Source organism: Cetorhinus maximus, chromosome 4, assembly GCF_964194155.1.
Source record: "Cetorhinus maximus chromosome 4, sCetMax3.hap1.1, whole genome shotgun sequence".
In the NCBI taxonomy this organism is placed as follows: domain Eukaryota; kingdom Metazoa; phylum Chordata; class Chondrichthyes; order Lamniformes; family Cetorhinidae; genus Cetorhinus; species Cetorhinus maximus.
In genome coordinates this window covers 53,630,454-53,645,287 of record NC_135882.1, presented here as the reverse complement: position 1 = coordinate 53,645,287, position 14,834 = coordinate 53,630,454, and the positions used below count along the sequence as shown (strand labels likewise).

The window sequence follows — 14,834 nt, the reverse complement described above, 5'->3', positions numbered from 1 at the left end:
AATATCTTGCAGCAACACTCAAAGGTAGGCGAAAGCAGCGTCTACAGACATCCAAGACGTTGAAGCAAAGCTAACCAGGTACACACAGCCAGGAAACAGACCATTCTAATTATCCACTGGAGGGCCATTTAACTTGGAGGGAGAGCGTAATGCCAGCAAGTTGGACTTTTAATGAGCATTCATGTGATGCAAATGAGGTTCCTGACATAGGTCAGTGGGAAACCCAACCTGCCTTTAACCCACCAAAGTTGGGAGAACAAAATTCCAAACTAATTTCCCATGGGCAGGAAACTGACTTTTTCCATCACGGCAACTTTAGTGCCCCTGCCCATCATGATTCCCACCACTGGCGGGAACAGAAAATTTTGCCCATTGTGTCTGTGATGGAACCATTTTACTACTTGAAAACATTCTATATCTGAATTTCAGATACTTCCACTGAATATGACAATCCAACTCCAAACCATTACTCTCTATGGTTTCTCATCGAGACCTCTACAGGCATGAAAGTAACCAAAGTCTCAGATCCTTTAAAAAGGCACAATTTTTGATACAAATGAAGATGAAAAAGTTACATTAAACTATAAATGTCCAGAAATGTTCCTAGTTCCAAATACAATTCTTCCCCCACCACTTCATTTAACTCAGTGAAGTTAACAAATAAAGATATTCTCTACTCACCTGTACAATGACATTATCTGACCTGGGAGTGACTGGTGGTAAGCCTTTTGTAATCAGGTGCTGCCATCTGAATTACCATTGTGGATCCAGAGCAGTCAGTCGTTCCCACACTCTTTGTGCATTTCATAGCAACACTCACCAAGGGTGTTTTTAAAAATTGGATAGATTGGTTTTTCTTTAATACCAATAAAGAAACTCGAACAGATGTAACAGGGATTTGAAGAAACAATGAAAATTGGACCTGTATCTGAACTGAAAATATTTTCCATTCAGTGTCTTCAAAATAGACAGGTGAGGAGGTTACCTAGGAAGCAGAGGTCCATTACATATTAATTTCAACAGGAGATGATTCTGAATGAAGAATGAATAGGTTCAACAGCACCAAGAGCGCTGATGATGCATCAGGATAAGCATGCAATTATCTCTTCGGTTCTGAAAGACCATGTCAGATGGTGTTTAGGGAAGCCATGATCTGAAGCTAATGGACTAATGCAAAATGAGAGGCATCATTGAGCAGTCAAATAATTATGCCAAACTTACAAAGACATAGGTATAAATGAAGGTCTGCAGAAAATTAATGACCAAATGTAAGGGTAAGATAAAGTGATCACTGTCAGTGTTAAGGGCAGACCCTGCTTATTAGCAGAGTTTTAAAAGTAATATGTATTATGGGAACATAACCTGAATTTTCAAGCTGTGCAGAATGAGGATCAATTGAGGTCATAGGAAACCATTTCTCTTCTTGTATAGCAATACACATGATCAGATTATTACTTCATCCTGCTGAAACTTTTTAACATACTTCAACATCTCTTTTCTAAAAAGTCTTGCAACCTCTTCAAGCTCAACCTTAAAAATGCTTGATAACATGCAAGTCCTTGAAATTATTAATCACAGTTTGGAAAAGCTACTCGCCAATGGACTCTGTGATGCAGTAAATTTTGCAAATGACAGTGTCAGCTCTTCGCAGGCTTGTATATTCAGCTTTGATTGAAGACTTCAAAAAATAATTTCATGGTTACTGATATATGTATGAGTGTTGCTGACTCAATTTGAATCACTAGTAATCAGTAAACCAAAATCTGATGTGCAAAATCACACATTTACTATTCGTATAAAGCCAAACGATTATTGAAACAGGACAGATAAACAAATTAGTACTTAACTACCTAATAATTGCAACATTACATTTATTGATAAACTGTGTCACTATGGGAGCAAATTCATAAACATCTTATGGATGAAGAAAGTCATTCAGCCCATCTTAATTTCTTCACTTAGAACCATTCTAGAGTTCAACCATTGTTGCATTTATTTGCTTTTTAAATCATTCCTCAGTTTTCAGCACCTCCACTCTGCCTGTAAGGTCATTCCATATGTTAATCATTCTTTGTGAAGATGAGTTCCCCGATATCAGCTCTTGCTAGTTTGAACCGGTGCCTCCTTGCTCTATTGCTACTGTTTTTAAAGCAGTATCCTGGATTTACCTTTTTTATGCTATTTACTATCTTATATATCTCTATAAGAATGGCTCTCAGACAGGCCAAAAAGCCCAAGTGTCTCTCCAGTCTCAACTTATACCTCCGACTTTTGATTCGTGGGCTCAGCTTCATCACTTTTCTCTGTACTGCCTCCAGGGCTTGACTGTCTCTTTCATTCCTCAGTGAGTAGAAATGGACGTAGTATTCAAGATGCGTTCTGACTAAAGTGATATATAGCTTGATCACAAAGTCCTCTATATTATACACTACTGATTTTTGGCTATCTAGTTTAACATTCTATTAGCTTTGATGAGGGCTGCTCTGAAATGCTTGGATAGGGTGAGCTTACAAAGGCTTCTTAGCTATTCCAATCTACTAATTAAGAGCAATGCATCATCCATTTTTTCTTCCTATGTAGTACTTAGCACTTGTATGCATTAAATTTTATTTGCCATTGTTTGGCCCACTCGCATTTCATTTACAAATTAAGAGTTATAAGATGGCTCTCAGTTCTCCTCTAGTGTTACTTTAATCTTTTCCTCTGGAAATAGCCAGGATTTGTTCACAGTTCTGACATTGCGGAATTAAAAAAATGAACGCAATAAAGTCCTTTGGTGCTTGAATGGTTTTGACAACTACGACGTTTGCCTTGAGAAGCAGCATAAACAAGTGCACCCACTGTTCCAAATTTAACATGCTTATTAGCTGTATCAATATTGTAGCATTTTTAAGATTAACACTCAATCCTGAGGCCGAGCCATTGTCGCACACTTCTAATTAATTGAAAATGTTAATGCCGAAAGCACTGCTTGTAAAAATAATTTATAGTAACCCTAACTTAATTGCAACCAACACCTTCCCACACTGCAATCTGAATGCCAGCTTTGACAGAGTTTCCGTTTTATGAAACTGAGGAAAAAGTCTATTATAAAATCTTTATGTTGACCATAGTAAAGGCTAAAGGGTCAACATGTGCCCAACTTCTAAAGCCACAGTGCCACCTTCCTACCACAGGTCAGCATAACTTACCAGTGAGTGGAATATAAAAATAAACAAGCATTCAGTCAAATAATTTTGGTAGTACAGTGTGCTAGGTTTCAAAGACAAAAATCTATTTATTAAAAAAATATTTTCTTCAATTAACTCCTCCATCCTTCACAAAGTATTCATTAATATTTATGGAAGGGGTCAGGGGAATATGCGCCAAATTCTTATTTACTTTATTTTTGAATATTTCAACTAAATACAACAACCACTGTAAGAATCTTTAAGTACCTTAAAATATATGTAAGTATTATTGCTGGTGTATGTTAAGATGGACATGAGAAATCAGTAGTGAGTCAAAACCCATTTATCTAATGATACATGATCTCTGTAATGTTCAGCTATATACAGCACACCATGGAAAACAATACTTAACCTTCCATAAGGACAAGGGTCCTGGAATGATATGAAAACGTCAATAAGCCAAACAAAAATAAGAAAGAATATCTTATAGACAAAACAGTTACAAAGGCAGTCCCAAGTATCAGAACCTATGTACTGCAGTTTTCATGAGTGCTTAGTTACCCTATGACAGATAGCCTGCCTAGCCCTGGAAAATCTGCTTATTGTCACCATCTGTCAACAGCATTCTTCTTCATGTAGTGCTAATGGTGGCTGCTGTGGATTCTGCTGCATGTAGGCTCAGTCGTGACTGCACTAATGAGACTTTTGAAAAGCTGCTGATCTGTTCCTGCCACAAAACCTTTGGTTGTCACATATCATAAAAGTGTTGAATCTTTCTTACAGGAATTTTACAAAAATAACCAGTCTAAACCAGAATATTGACAGCAAAGAATAATAAACGCAGGCCTCCAGGCAACAATGAAGTTCTAACCTGCTTCAACACCTACTGCAGTGCTTCGGAGAATATGGAAGTGCTTGTAAAATTGATAGGGTATTGACTGCTCTAGTACCTTGAAACAGGGAGTTTATTGCTGTTGAAGGTCTGAACATCATAAGCTTATCTGTTACACACATTTCAGTTCCAGACGATTAATTGGTAAAATCATCCACTAAAACGGGTTTGTATTTTCCAAGTAAATGTGTCCATACTTAAGTTGTCTAGGAATTATTTCACTGTTTACAGACAGAACTCAAAGTAATTTTAAAGTGACCAAAATTGTAAACAGAACAAAAGGGTGGGGGAGAGGCTCGTTCACCGTGCCAGTAAACTTCACTTAATACTTTTGGTAAAACTTTATTATTCAAGTTTAGATGTAAATGACCTCATTTCTGTCTGAAATAGTTTTCATGGAAGATACAGAAAGAATGTGTAGGTGTGATAAAACAAAGAAATAAACATCACAAAATTACATGCATGATGAAAGTCAGGAACACGTCCCAGTTGCTTTAAAGACAGAGGCAGTGGCTCCTTTTGCCTTCCTCAGGATTTGGATCTTTTTAAACACATTGAATAATATTGTAAGACTTGGAAACCAGAATGAAACTGTAAAAGCCATGATTCATTTTCAGATTCCTAGAATTATTTGATTTTTTTTCAGCTCCTGGAAACACTGCCTCTGCACGGAAACAAGACTGTTTTTCATTATAAGACTGATGTATGATGTCACTGGAAAATGCAATAAACTAAGTCAACAGTAAACAGCGATTCCAACATCACTTGATAAGAACCATCAACTTTCAAACTGTTTCACTTGAAACATAATATTGAAAAGCAATTAACAAATGTGCATATAGTCTTTTCAAGCTTAACAATATGAATTAAGAGCTTTGATAGATAACACAAGGTACATTAATATTAAGTGGAATGCATAGTGCTACCCTCTTTTCCCCCTATTTAAGCATGAAAATACGTTCAGCTACTTTTCATCCATACTTTGCATTAGCAACAACCATATTTATTTCATGTTGGTATTCAGGGCTACTAGGTGAAAGAAAAAATCTAAAGAAATAGAAATAGGTGCTTCATCACTTATTTTGCTACATTTGCACATGTAAACAGCTAGAAAAGAATCAGTATTCTGACTCTAAAGCATAATGCAATATTTTTGTTGCATACTTTATAGAAAAAAATTATACAATGTGTCAGGCACCATCATTTTCAAATGTTTTACATTTACTCTTTTTTAGAAAAATAATATTCTGATTGTTCTCCCAAATTCTAAAATGCAACATGTACTCATTGTGTTACAGTACTAAAAGTTCTATTCTTTAGGTTTGCAATTTTTATCAGATTGCACATTTCTATGCAGGCCCCTCTGAATGTGTGTCATAAAGTCATACTTGTCTGTACAGAAATGCTGGCATATGCTACACTGGAAAGGTCCGCTTTCACCATGGCAACTCATATGCAAAGCATACATCACTTCATCCATAAAGAGAATGCTGCAATGAACACACTTCGTCAGTGATTCATCTTGTGTGCCTCGGTCAACTTTGTCCGGAGATTTTACCACATTTTCTACGCTCTCCTCCATTGTGGTTACCGATGCATTAACTTTGTCCTTTGCGGCACCATTTGCAGCTGGTCCTGATCTGGAATGTTTTGTTGCCAGATCTAAAGGAATGTCATTATCAGAGCCAATGGATGAGAAAGTCGGAGGCAGGTTAAAGGCAGGATAAGGCACAAAGTTTTGGCAAGGATTTGGTAGGCCAGACACATGGTAGTGTGGATTCCCAGCGACAGACAATTTATATTTACTCCAGAACCTCAGCCAATCAGCTTCATTTTGTAAATCACTATGCACAAACTGAAATCCAAACAAAGGATACTGGTATTTTTCAATAGGGCTTCCTGGAGGCGAATAATTTGGGTGCTTTGTAGGTCTAAGGTATTTTTCAATAGGACTTCCTCGTTCTGAACTTCCTTTCCCTTCTGATACAGGCAAACAATTTCCTGGGTCTACGCTGCTTTCCTGAGGGCTCTTTACTTGAACGTGCAGTGGCTGCATCCTTCTGTGAAGGTCTACAGTCTGGCCAACCACCAATGCAGATTGGCCCTGATGGGACTTATTCACTGAACCATATAGATCAAGTTTGCTCAGATTAGACTGCTGCTGCTCCCGCTGCTGACTCTCTGAAGAGTGCTCCTCCGATTTCCTTTCTAGTGAGCTGTCATTTAGTTGCTCCTCATTGCTTGCTCTCTGCTGTTTGACTTGATCTGGCTGGAGTACTTCTGGATTAAGACGCTTCCTTGTCCGTCTTCGAATTATCTGCTCCCCATTACTCTGCTTTATAATGTTTAAAGGCCTTGGAGTCTAGAAACAAACAAAAACAGGTAGATCTTAATTTACACTTGTACAACTTATGCTATTTATCATTAAATTCTAACTCTATGCAGGCTAATTGATTGTGAGGACTGAAATAGGAGTATATCCATGTCTCACTTTGGGGAAAACAGAGAAGACAAGTTCATTCAAGTCCCAAAAACAAGAGAATTTTACATCTATATAATTGCTTCCAAACACGTTTTTTGTATAAAATAGTATAAGTTCATACTTGCTGCTGTTTGTTGAAAAAAGCATTGTATCAGCATGAGGTAACCAGACAAATAAATAGATGGATTTGTAACAATGAACAAAGGACGTGCAAGGTCAGAATCAGAATTCTGATGTAATAGAAAACAGATTAGCAAGATACAGTTTAATTATCTGCTTTTCTGAAGAAAGAAAATCAATAATTTGCATTACTGAAGGTGTAGCATTAGTTGTATTTTCACCCATTGCTCATATAATGACTGTGAGCACTCTAATCTACAGTGGTGAAGAACATTCTTTAAACTTCACTGCAAACAGCTGTCTATACAACGGCTGCAGATGCACTAAACACAGCTTCAGCCGGAGGGACAGCTGTCTGCCAAGAATGGACAACATAGACTCTAGAAATGCAGAATTATTGGGTGAATCAAAGTTGAAGTGCTGTTCACAAACAGTGGGCTAGAATTTCCAACAGGCTTTGGGACCCCGACAGTGAGACAAAGTGGACATCCCGAGCCCATGCTTACTGGCAGCACACTCGATGGCGCAATCTTCCTGGAGGCCGCTTCCTAAGTGACTTCCTCTGCTCTCTCCATCCTCTTCAGGACATCTCTGGGCTCTCCACGTTGCTGGCCCAATAAGAGGGTCGGTAGCTCTGGAGCCTTGGTCGCCCCATCAGGAGAGGTGGGAGATGCTAAGGCAGGGAGGAACCGTCAGGGCGCCTTCAACATGGAGGTGCTCTCAAAGGAACGCTTGGAAAGTTAAAATCATTAGGGGCCTAAAGTAGAGGGGAAACCCTCAGTGTATTGTTTGAGCTGCAGGTGCACCTTTCCTGCCGGTGGCTCACTCTTTGGGGCCCAGTGCCTCTGGTTCTAATAACCTCCCCTGCGAGTTGCAGGGAGATCATCTCCATTGAGCTGGTGGTTTCTGCATGCGGAGGGCAGCTGCTCCGCTAGTGATGAGATGCCCACAAAATCTCCCCCAATTGGGTCTGGAATTAGCTTACTTGACGACCTGCCTCGGTGGTGCAGGCAGCTGATTCTGGTCCCTGCCCACCTTTGGGAATCTTCCCCATGGGTGGGAAATATGTTGGGAGCCACCCCGATGCAGCTCCTCCTATTTTCCTGTCCCCCTGCCCCAACCGACTCCAAGCTTGCCATCACAGGGTCGGGAAAACACAGCCCAATGAGTCTACTGTACCAGTGTGGGCAGCAGTATGTGTGATAGTGACAGCCTCCAAGTTTATGACCCACATATGCATTAGATGGTGTCTGCAGCAGGGACATTAATTTAAATAGAAAGCCTGCTCCCTCCTTCAACCCACCCCCTACAGGTAAATGGTGGCAGGCCCCAGGTCACAGAAGGATTTCCCTCCAGGCCACTCTACTTACTGCTGCTTCCTGGAAGATGGTAGCAGGTTTGAAGAAGTGGTGGCAAAGGCCCAATGAAATTTTCCCAATGGGACCATGGGGTATCTTCTAGCTGCACCCCACTATGTCAGCGGGGTGTGCCAAGGAGAAACTGGACGCTTCCTTGGGAAATTTCACTGTCCCCACCTGATGGCAGTTTTAGTTCTGATATGTTGAGCCTGAGAGTAGCCATAGGTTTCATTATAGATCCCAAAATGCAAAGGAGGAAGCAGATAACTAACCTCTGAGGGGATGTATACCTTCTGAACAGTCCAATAACAATGCTGAGAGATGCAAAGTCAGGCAGTTTTTTTGCTGAGGCTCCTATGTTAGGTCAGTACAGCATAATTTTGCTCTGATTTTCTTGGTTTTCAGTTAGGTTAGTCACTAATCATCCATCCTTTAGAGGTGTCAATGGCCTGTCCCAAGTATGGTAAAGGTCCCATTCCCAGAGCAGAGCTTAGTTAATCACATGGATTAGTGGGCAGGGGTATAATGTAGTGTCCATTTCTGAGGAATTCAGAAGCCTATATTCATATGCATACTGTAGATGGAGTGCGTATATTCATTGTCAATGGTCACTGTTAACATGGAATTTTAAATTAGATATATCTTGGGTTCAGCATTGCTAGCCGTTATTGTAAGTGCAGCTTCTATCCCCTACAAACTGGAGAGGGCTTTTACCCACCCAATATCTAAGTATAAGTAGCCAGACTAAGGAGACAATGTTTTCCGTATTCTAGGCAGTTAGGCATGTCACATGCCACATTTGATCTACTCTACTCTGCTAGGTGGATGAATTTCTTGACCCATTGAACAGTTTGAGACCCTCGACGATCAGTGAGATGTGCAACTGTAACAATCAATCAACATATAGCAAAACCTTTCTGAACTATGCACTCTGTCTGCATTGTTGAGTTGTGTATATCAGCTAACTATTTTCTATGACCTGCAGAAACCGCTAGCAGTAATCAATTTTACCTTCTGTCCGTATGTGCTGTGACCAGCAGGAAAAGAAATCCAATAACTAATCCATCATGTGCTCCATGTGCAAGAGCAAATAATGTCTCAGCAGTATCATATCACTCGTTTGCTGTTGTTTCTGTAATGAAATACTAAACTTTTAACCATCGTTTAAGTGATTACTATCTGCTTGTGTGAACGCGAGAAAAGACCAGTAAACCTTTAACGATGCAATTTCACATTGTGCAAATAAATGTCTTCAGTGTGTGTCTCAGGACCTGCATGGAGGGGAGGAAATCTGTTGGGATCATCACTGCCAGGTCTAATTAGCCCATCAGCTATTTTGTTTGGTTGCATATTTAATATGAATAATACATCCCTGAGACCTTCACTGAGGGGAACATATTTCATTTGAATCAATATGCTACACTACTTTTTTTTACTAAGAGCTTGATGAGAGAGGATAGATGTATTCAAGATGGTTATACAAGCACTGGCACTAGAGAACTGGCTGAGCCTGTTACAAGGTTTAAAACATATATTTTACTTCTTACTCCTCCCAAAAGCATTTTACCTATGAAGACACCTGGCCATTTGCAAAAAGAGGCTTGTGGGGGAGGCAAGGTCAGAGAAGAAGCTGCTCGGAGGTGAATGGGGAAGGACAGGTACTTGTGGAGACCTGAGCAGATTGAGTGACAGCATTGTGGGTGCATTACTAGACAGGGAAGGTGGATAGAACGCAAGGCTAATTATAATGCACTGTGCTAGTGGGTTTCTCATGCTGGGGCTGTTGCGAAAGAGTCCCAGTCAGATTATTAATCATCAATGTTACCTTATCTGCAAATTGTTATCCTAGCCGTTTGCGTTCCATGAAACGGATACACGAGTTTCACTTCCTAACAAAATAATAATTTGCTTCAATGAATCACTTAAACCATTTTGCAATGTGGAACTGCTCCAGTGCTGAAATTTCAAGCTTCAACCATTTACATTCTACAGTGGATTCAAAATATTGGCATCAACTGCGACTTCTATGCTTCTTTCAATATCAGGGGAAGAGTCCTCGAGGTTGGCAATGTACAAAAACACATTGGTTGGCCTGCTTAAACGGCCAATTTTAATTGGTCTGCAGGAGTCAGGGGGCAAATGCAGCTTGAGCTGGATGTCTGTCATCCCGAAACGTGTATGCTACCTCATTGCAATACCTCCACTGGCATGGCTTGTCATAGTATACTAGTCTATTCCATATTTAACATACAAATGTTAGTCATTAGAATATGAAAATCAACGAGCATGTCTTATGATATTTGCTTTATCATGTGCAAAAGGAAGTCATCCTTTGTTTGTGATGCAGTTTTTGTAAATAGGTCTCGGTTGGTTCAGCTCATCTGCTATTGAAACCCTCATTCATGGCTCTGTTACCTTTGGACTTGAATATTCAAACACATCTGGCTGGTCGCCCACATTCTACCCTCCGTAAGCATGAGGTCATCCAAAACTCTGTTGCCCAAGTCTTAACCTGCAGTATGTCCCATTTCCCATCACCCCTGTGCTCTCTAACCTACGCTGGCTCCTGGTCAAGCAATGTCTTGATTTTAAGGTTCTCGGCCTCGTTTTCTGGTCCCTCCATGGCCTCGCCCTTCCATGTCTCCATGGTCTCCTCTGGCCTTGAAGCCCTTCAGGATATTTGTGCTTCTCTAATTCTAATCCTCCTGCGCATCCCAGGCTTTGGTCACTGAGCCCCAGGCTTGCAGTACCCTCTCTACCTTGCTTTCCCTCTTTGAGACACTCCTTTGAGTCTGCCTCTTGATGAGCTTTTGGTCATCTGGCCTGATTCTCTTGTGTGATTTGGTGTCAAACTTTGTCTTTGATGCTCCTGAGAAACACCTTAGGATGCTTTCATTAAGTTAGAGGTGCTTTATAAATAAAGTGTTGCTGTTGTTGAAATGAAAGCCACTGCATTATCCAATGGAAAAATATATGTTTATACATCTACAAAGAATCTATGAAGAATGCAGTGCTGTTCTAACTTAATCTTATGTCATTTTTATGCTGTAGTATTTTGAAGGTCATATGGCTACCGATATATTTCTCTTAATGAAGCACTTTCTAATGTCCTGGCTGACTCTGGGCTCAGGAGAAGGCCTGCTCCAAATCGCTATCCAATGCCAAATGCTGGGACGTCATGTAAGTCGACATCAGGTGAGAACAAGATCAGCCTTAGTCATGATGCCTCCCAAGGGGGAATAGTTTCATAACACTTCCGTCTAAATATTATGAATGCTTGCATACTGGTTCAGAGAAGCTTTTCCTGCTGCCAATGTAATTCAGGAAGTCACAGGTACATTGTCCACAATTTTTCATTCATGGGATACAATGGATGGAAAATCAGAGCCACTGCACCCGAGGCTTTCCAATGCATACTGGCAGCAGGCAAGGTTCCTCACTGCCAGCAGATACCTGGAAAGCTTAGGCCTTGGTGCTCAAGCTAACACAAGAAGAACAAAACCTTGGTGAGAGGACAGAGCCCTGACAGTCTCTATAAAACATACACCATCCAAGTGAGTGCCTTCAGGGGAGGATGCTAAAAAAAACGAGTGGCAGAATCTTCACAAGTTAGACTTTTCTTCCTTCTATCATCTCACACCTAGAACAGCCATCAGATAATGTTTCATTGCTAATGTGTGACAATATTTCAAACAGATAAGCCCAGTTTTTTTTTTAACTGGAGTGCTTTCTTTGTAATTGCTACTCACATAGTGATTGCTTATTATATGATATACAGGTCGCTTCATCAGAACCAAGGTCACAAAATGCAGTATAACCATTTTACTGCAATTGCGGAAATTTGGCAGTAACATCCATAAAGACAGCTTAGTTATTAAATATGTCTCAGTGTTGTTCTTTTCAGGTTCAGCAATCAGTTCTAACTGACGGCAACACTGAAATGCCAATGAGAGTTCTGGTAGCTGCCCCGAGGCAAAACAGAATCGTGTGAGGTCATTTTGCTTGGAATTGCTTTGGTTAGACTGGTAGACTAGCATGACGCCAAGGAAGGGAAGAAGAAGAAGAAAGGAGAAGCAAAATAAAGGCAAGGATAAATGAGAAGAAAAGAGAGAAAGACATCAAAGAGAAGCAAGCAAAACAGAGATGCAATAAGGTAAGTAAACAGCGATATAAATGTTTCAATCTAATTTTTCTGTACTGATGTAAGTGAGGACACTCCCAATACACAAATATATAGTTGCACGGCTTCCATTGTGTAACCAATTGTGTTTACTAATGAAAATAAATGACACAGTGATCCAGAACTTGCAGCTGTAATTATGGTGAAACTGTTAGCATTCGTTGTCATTACTCTGCAAAAATGACAGCAACTTTTGGTGTCCACACATGCGCAATTAAACATGGATATATGGAAGTCGCTGTTAGTGACCCTCTGCTCTCCACAGGGTGTTCTGTTGCAGTCTTAGCAGATACAATCAATACAGAACCAGTAATTTGACATTAATTTTCACTTTTTAAGAACTGTTCTCAAAATGTTACACCTTGTAATGTGAGTTTTTAACTGCATATTAAGCCATAATTATTAACAATCAATTCTCTGATCCTGAAAAATGAAATTTACAGTTATGGAGCATCATTCCCTTGTAATAACATTTAAAAGTTCCATGATTTTTAAAACAATAAAAGTCATTTTTTAAAGCTCATCTATGATATTTCAACTTCTACCTTAACCCCATGTGCATGCCCCAATCTTTATTTCGTTTTCTATGAAATGTTTAAAAAGTGAATGATAATCTAAGCTTTTTACTTCCTGGCTTGCAGTCTGTGAGAATCCTTCAACCTGACTGGCTGACCAACCTGCTTGATGATTTCACTGTGGCTGGATACCACAGTCCCCTTATCGCTGGCATCAAATTAAAATTTATAGGCTGAAACCAGAGATATTTCAGAAAATTTGGCATGAAATAGAGCAAGAGATGGGGCAAAGCAAAGAAAACGGTTGGTTAAAATTTAAAAAACACAATTCCTTTGATCAAAACCAGTACCAATTAAAGCAGGATCATAGGATTAAAGCTCAAAGTACAAAATAATGAAAAATTAAGCACAGATACCTGAAGAAACCTCTTTATGAAAAGGGTGAAAAATGTCTAGAATAATCTGTCAGGCAAGGCAATAGGTCCTGAAGTTTTAGAAGACATTCTATGTCAATGGAATTGTAGCAGAAATGGACACCCAGCCATTGTAGACCTGGTCTCAAATATTGGGCACATGATCATTATTATCAAAGCGGGCTGAACATGGCTATAAGGGTGCAGAGGTGCGCGTTCCGACAAGCGTGGGAAATTGGAGCAGCACCATGCCACTCTCACAAGAAAGGAGGAGGTCCTTGACACATTGAAAAGGAAAAGGTTCTGTTTTTATATCCCAGCAGTCAAATGGAGAAGATAATTGTCCCCCTCTGGGTTTGATTACCTCCTTCCTGTACAGGCTTGGGGCCTTTCCAAGGGCCTAACTGGACTCATGGCTGCTTTCAGCTGGTAAATTCCATTGAACCTTACAAAGGTACACTGGATGAATTCCTAGGGTACCCAGGAATTGCATGAGGCATTACCTTTGATGTAGAGAGGAGACTGCACAAGGAAGACATGCACATGTTACTTCCACCCCACCAGCAGTCGAGTTTCTTCCACAGGATAAAATCCTAACAGAGTTGGGTCTGCCTCCACAATGTGCCCACTCTCCGTTCTTTTTAGCTCCCAGAATTGCAGGGTCACAAACATTATTGGGCTTGCAAAAGCATTTCAATGCGAAACGCAGGGAGTTAGAACATCAGTGGAATATGCGCTTTAGTAGATTGAGTGGCTTTTGTCATTTTTGACTTATGTTTAATATCACAGCCAATAGAAAAACTGTCACATGAAATGTTGCTTTACAGCCTAATAAAATCTCACTCCAAGTGTCAACCACTGCCATTCTTCCCAATAGTCAATTGCTAACAACTGGGCATAAAATTCTTAGACATTAATGATGATCACTGTTATTGCCAAGTTATTATTTCCAGCTGCAGATAATACATTATGAAATGTAAATGCCAAAACTTAAATAAAGCCAGTCCAGATAAGTGGAACATGCGTCTTACAACTAGATGGTTGCAGGGTCATTTTTTGTTACCACCCATTACTCAAATGTATCTGTTGGTGCTCTTCCAGGAACTGGATAATGGACGGAATCTAGTTCTGCATGTAGCCCATCAGGTACCAATGATATGCGGAATAAATAGATTCTGCCTTCAAGGTTTATTGACCCAGGTTTTAGGGTCAGAAGCGAAGGAACAGCGCTTGGCGTTCCTCACACTGACAGCCACCTACAATGCTTCATGGCGTTTGAGTGTCAACATTCAGCATGGCGCCCTCTACTGGAGATCAATGGCTTGTGTCAGCATGGCAAGAGTCAGAATGGCTCTTCAACCAACTGGATTGAAGAATCCTCACTGAGCCATGCAGAGTCTAAACCAGGAAGTGTAAATTAGAATATTTCATTCACTGTAAAATCTTGCACAGAAAGCAAAATAAGGAAAGTTTGGATTAAGAAAGAATGAGACAGAGTCACAAAGAATAAGTTTAAAAAAACATTTTTAGTTTTTTTAAATCTCCAACACAGAATAAATTCTGAAAGAATAAAACTTAACACTTGTTTAATTAAATTATCAGTGCCAAGTGAGGTTATTTGGCAATAATCATAATTGACCATGCCATTAAAAATAAAATCATTTACACCTGAATGTACCTCCTCTAAACTTTTCTGCTGTGTTT

General features: G+C 39.9%; 1 protein-coding gene across 6 annotated transcripts in view; it reads right to left on the bottom strand.

Annotated features, from left to right (window-relative positions):
• Window positions 1–4,118: 4,118 nt before the first annotated feature.
• Window positions 4,119–14,834, bottom strand: part of trps1 (trichorhinophalangeal syndrome I) — a 190,360-nt gene continuing 179,644 nt past the window's right edge. For all 6 annotated transcript variants that reach the window (XM_078540204.1, XM_078540203.1, XM_078540202.1 and 3 more), the window contains exon 6: window positions 4,119–6,424. In XM_078540204.1, coding sequence (XP_078396330.1) covers window positions 5,372–6,424 — 1,053 coding nt within the window. In that variant the 3' untranslated portion in view covers window positions 4,119–5,371. The remainder of the gene's footprint in view (window positions 6,425–14,834) is intronic.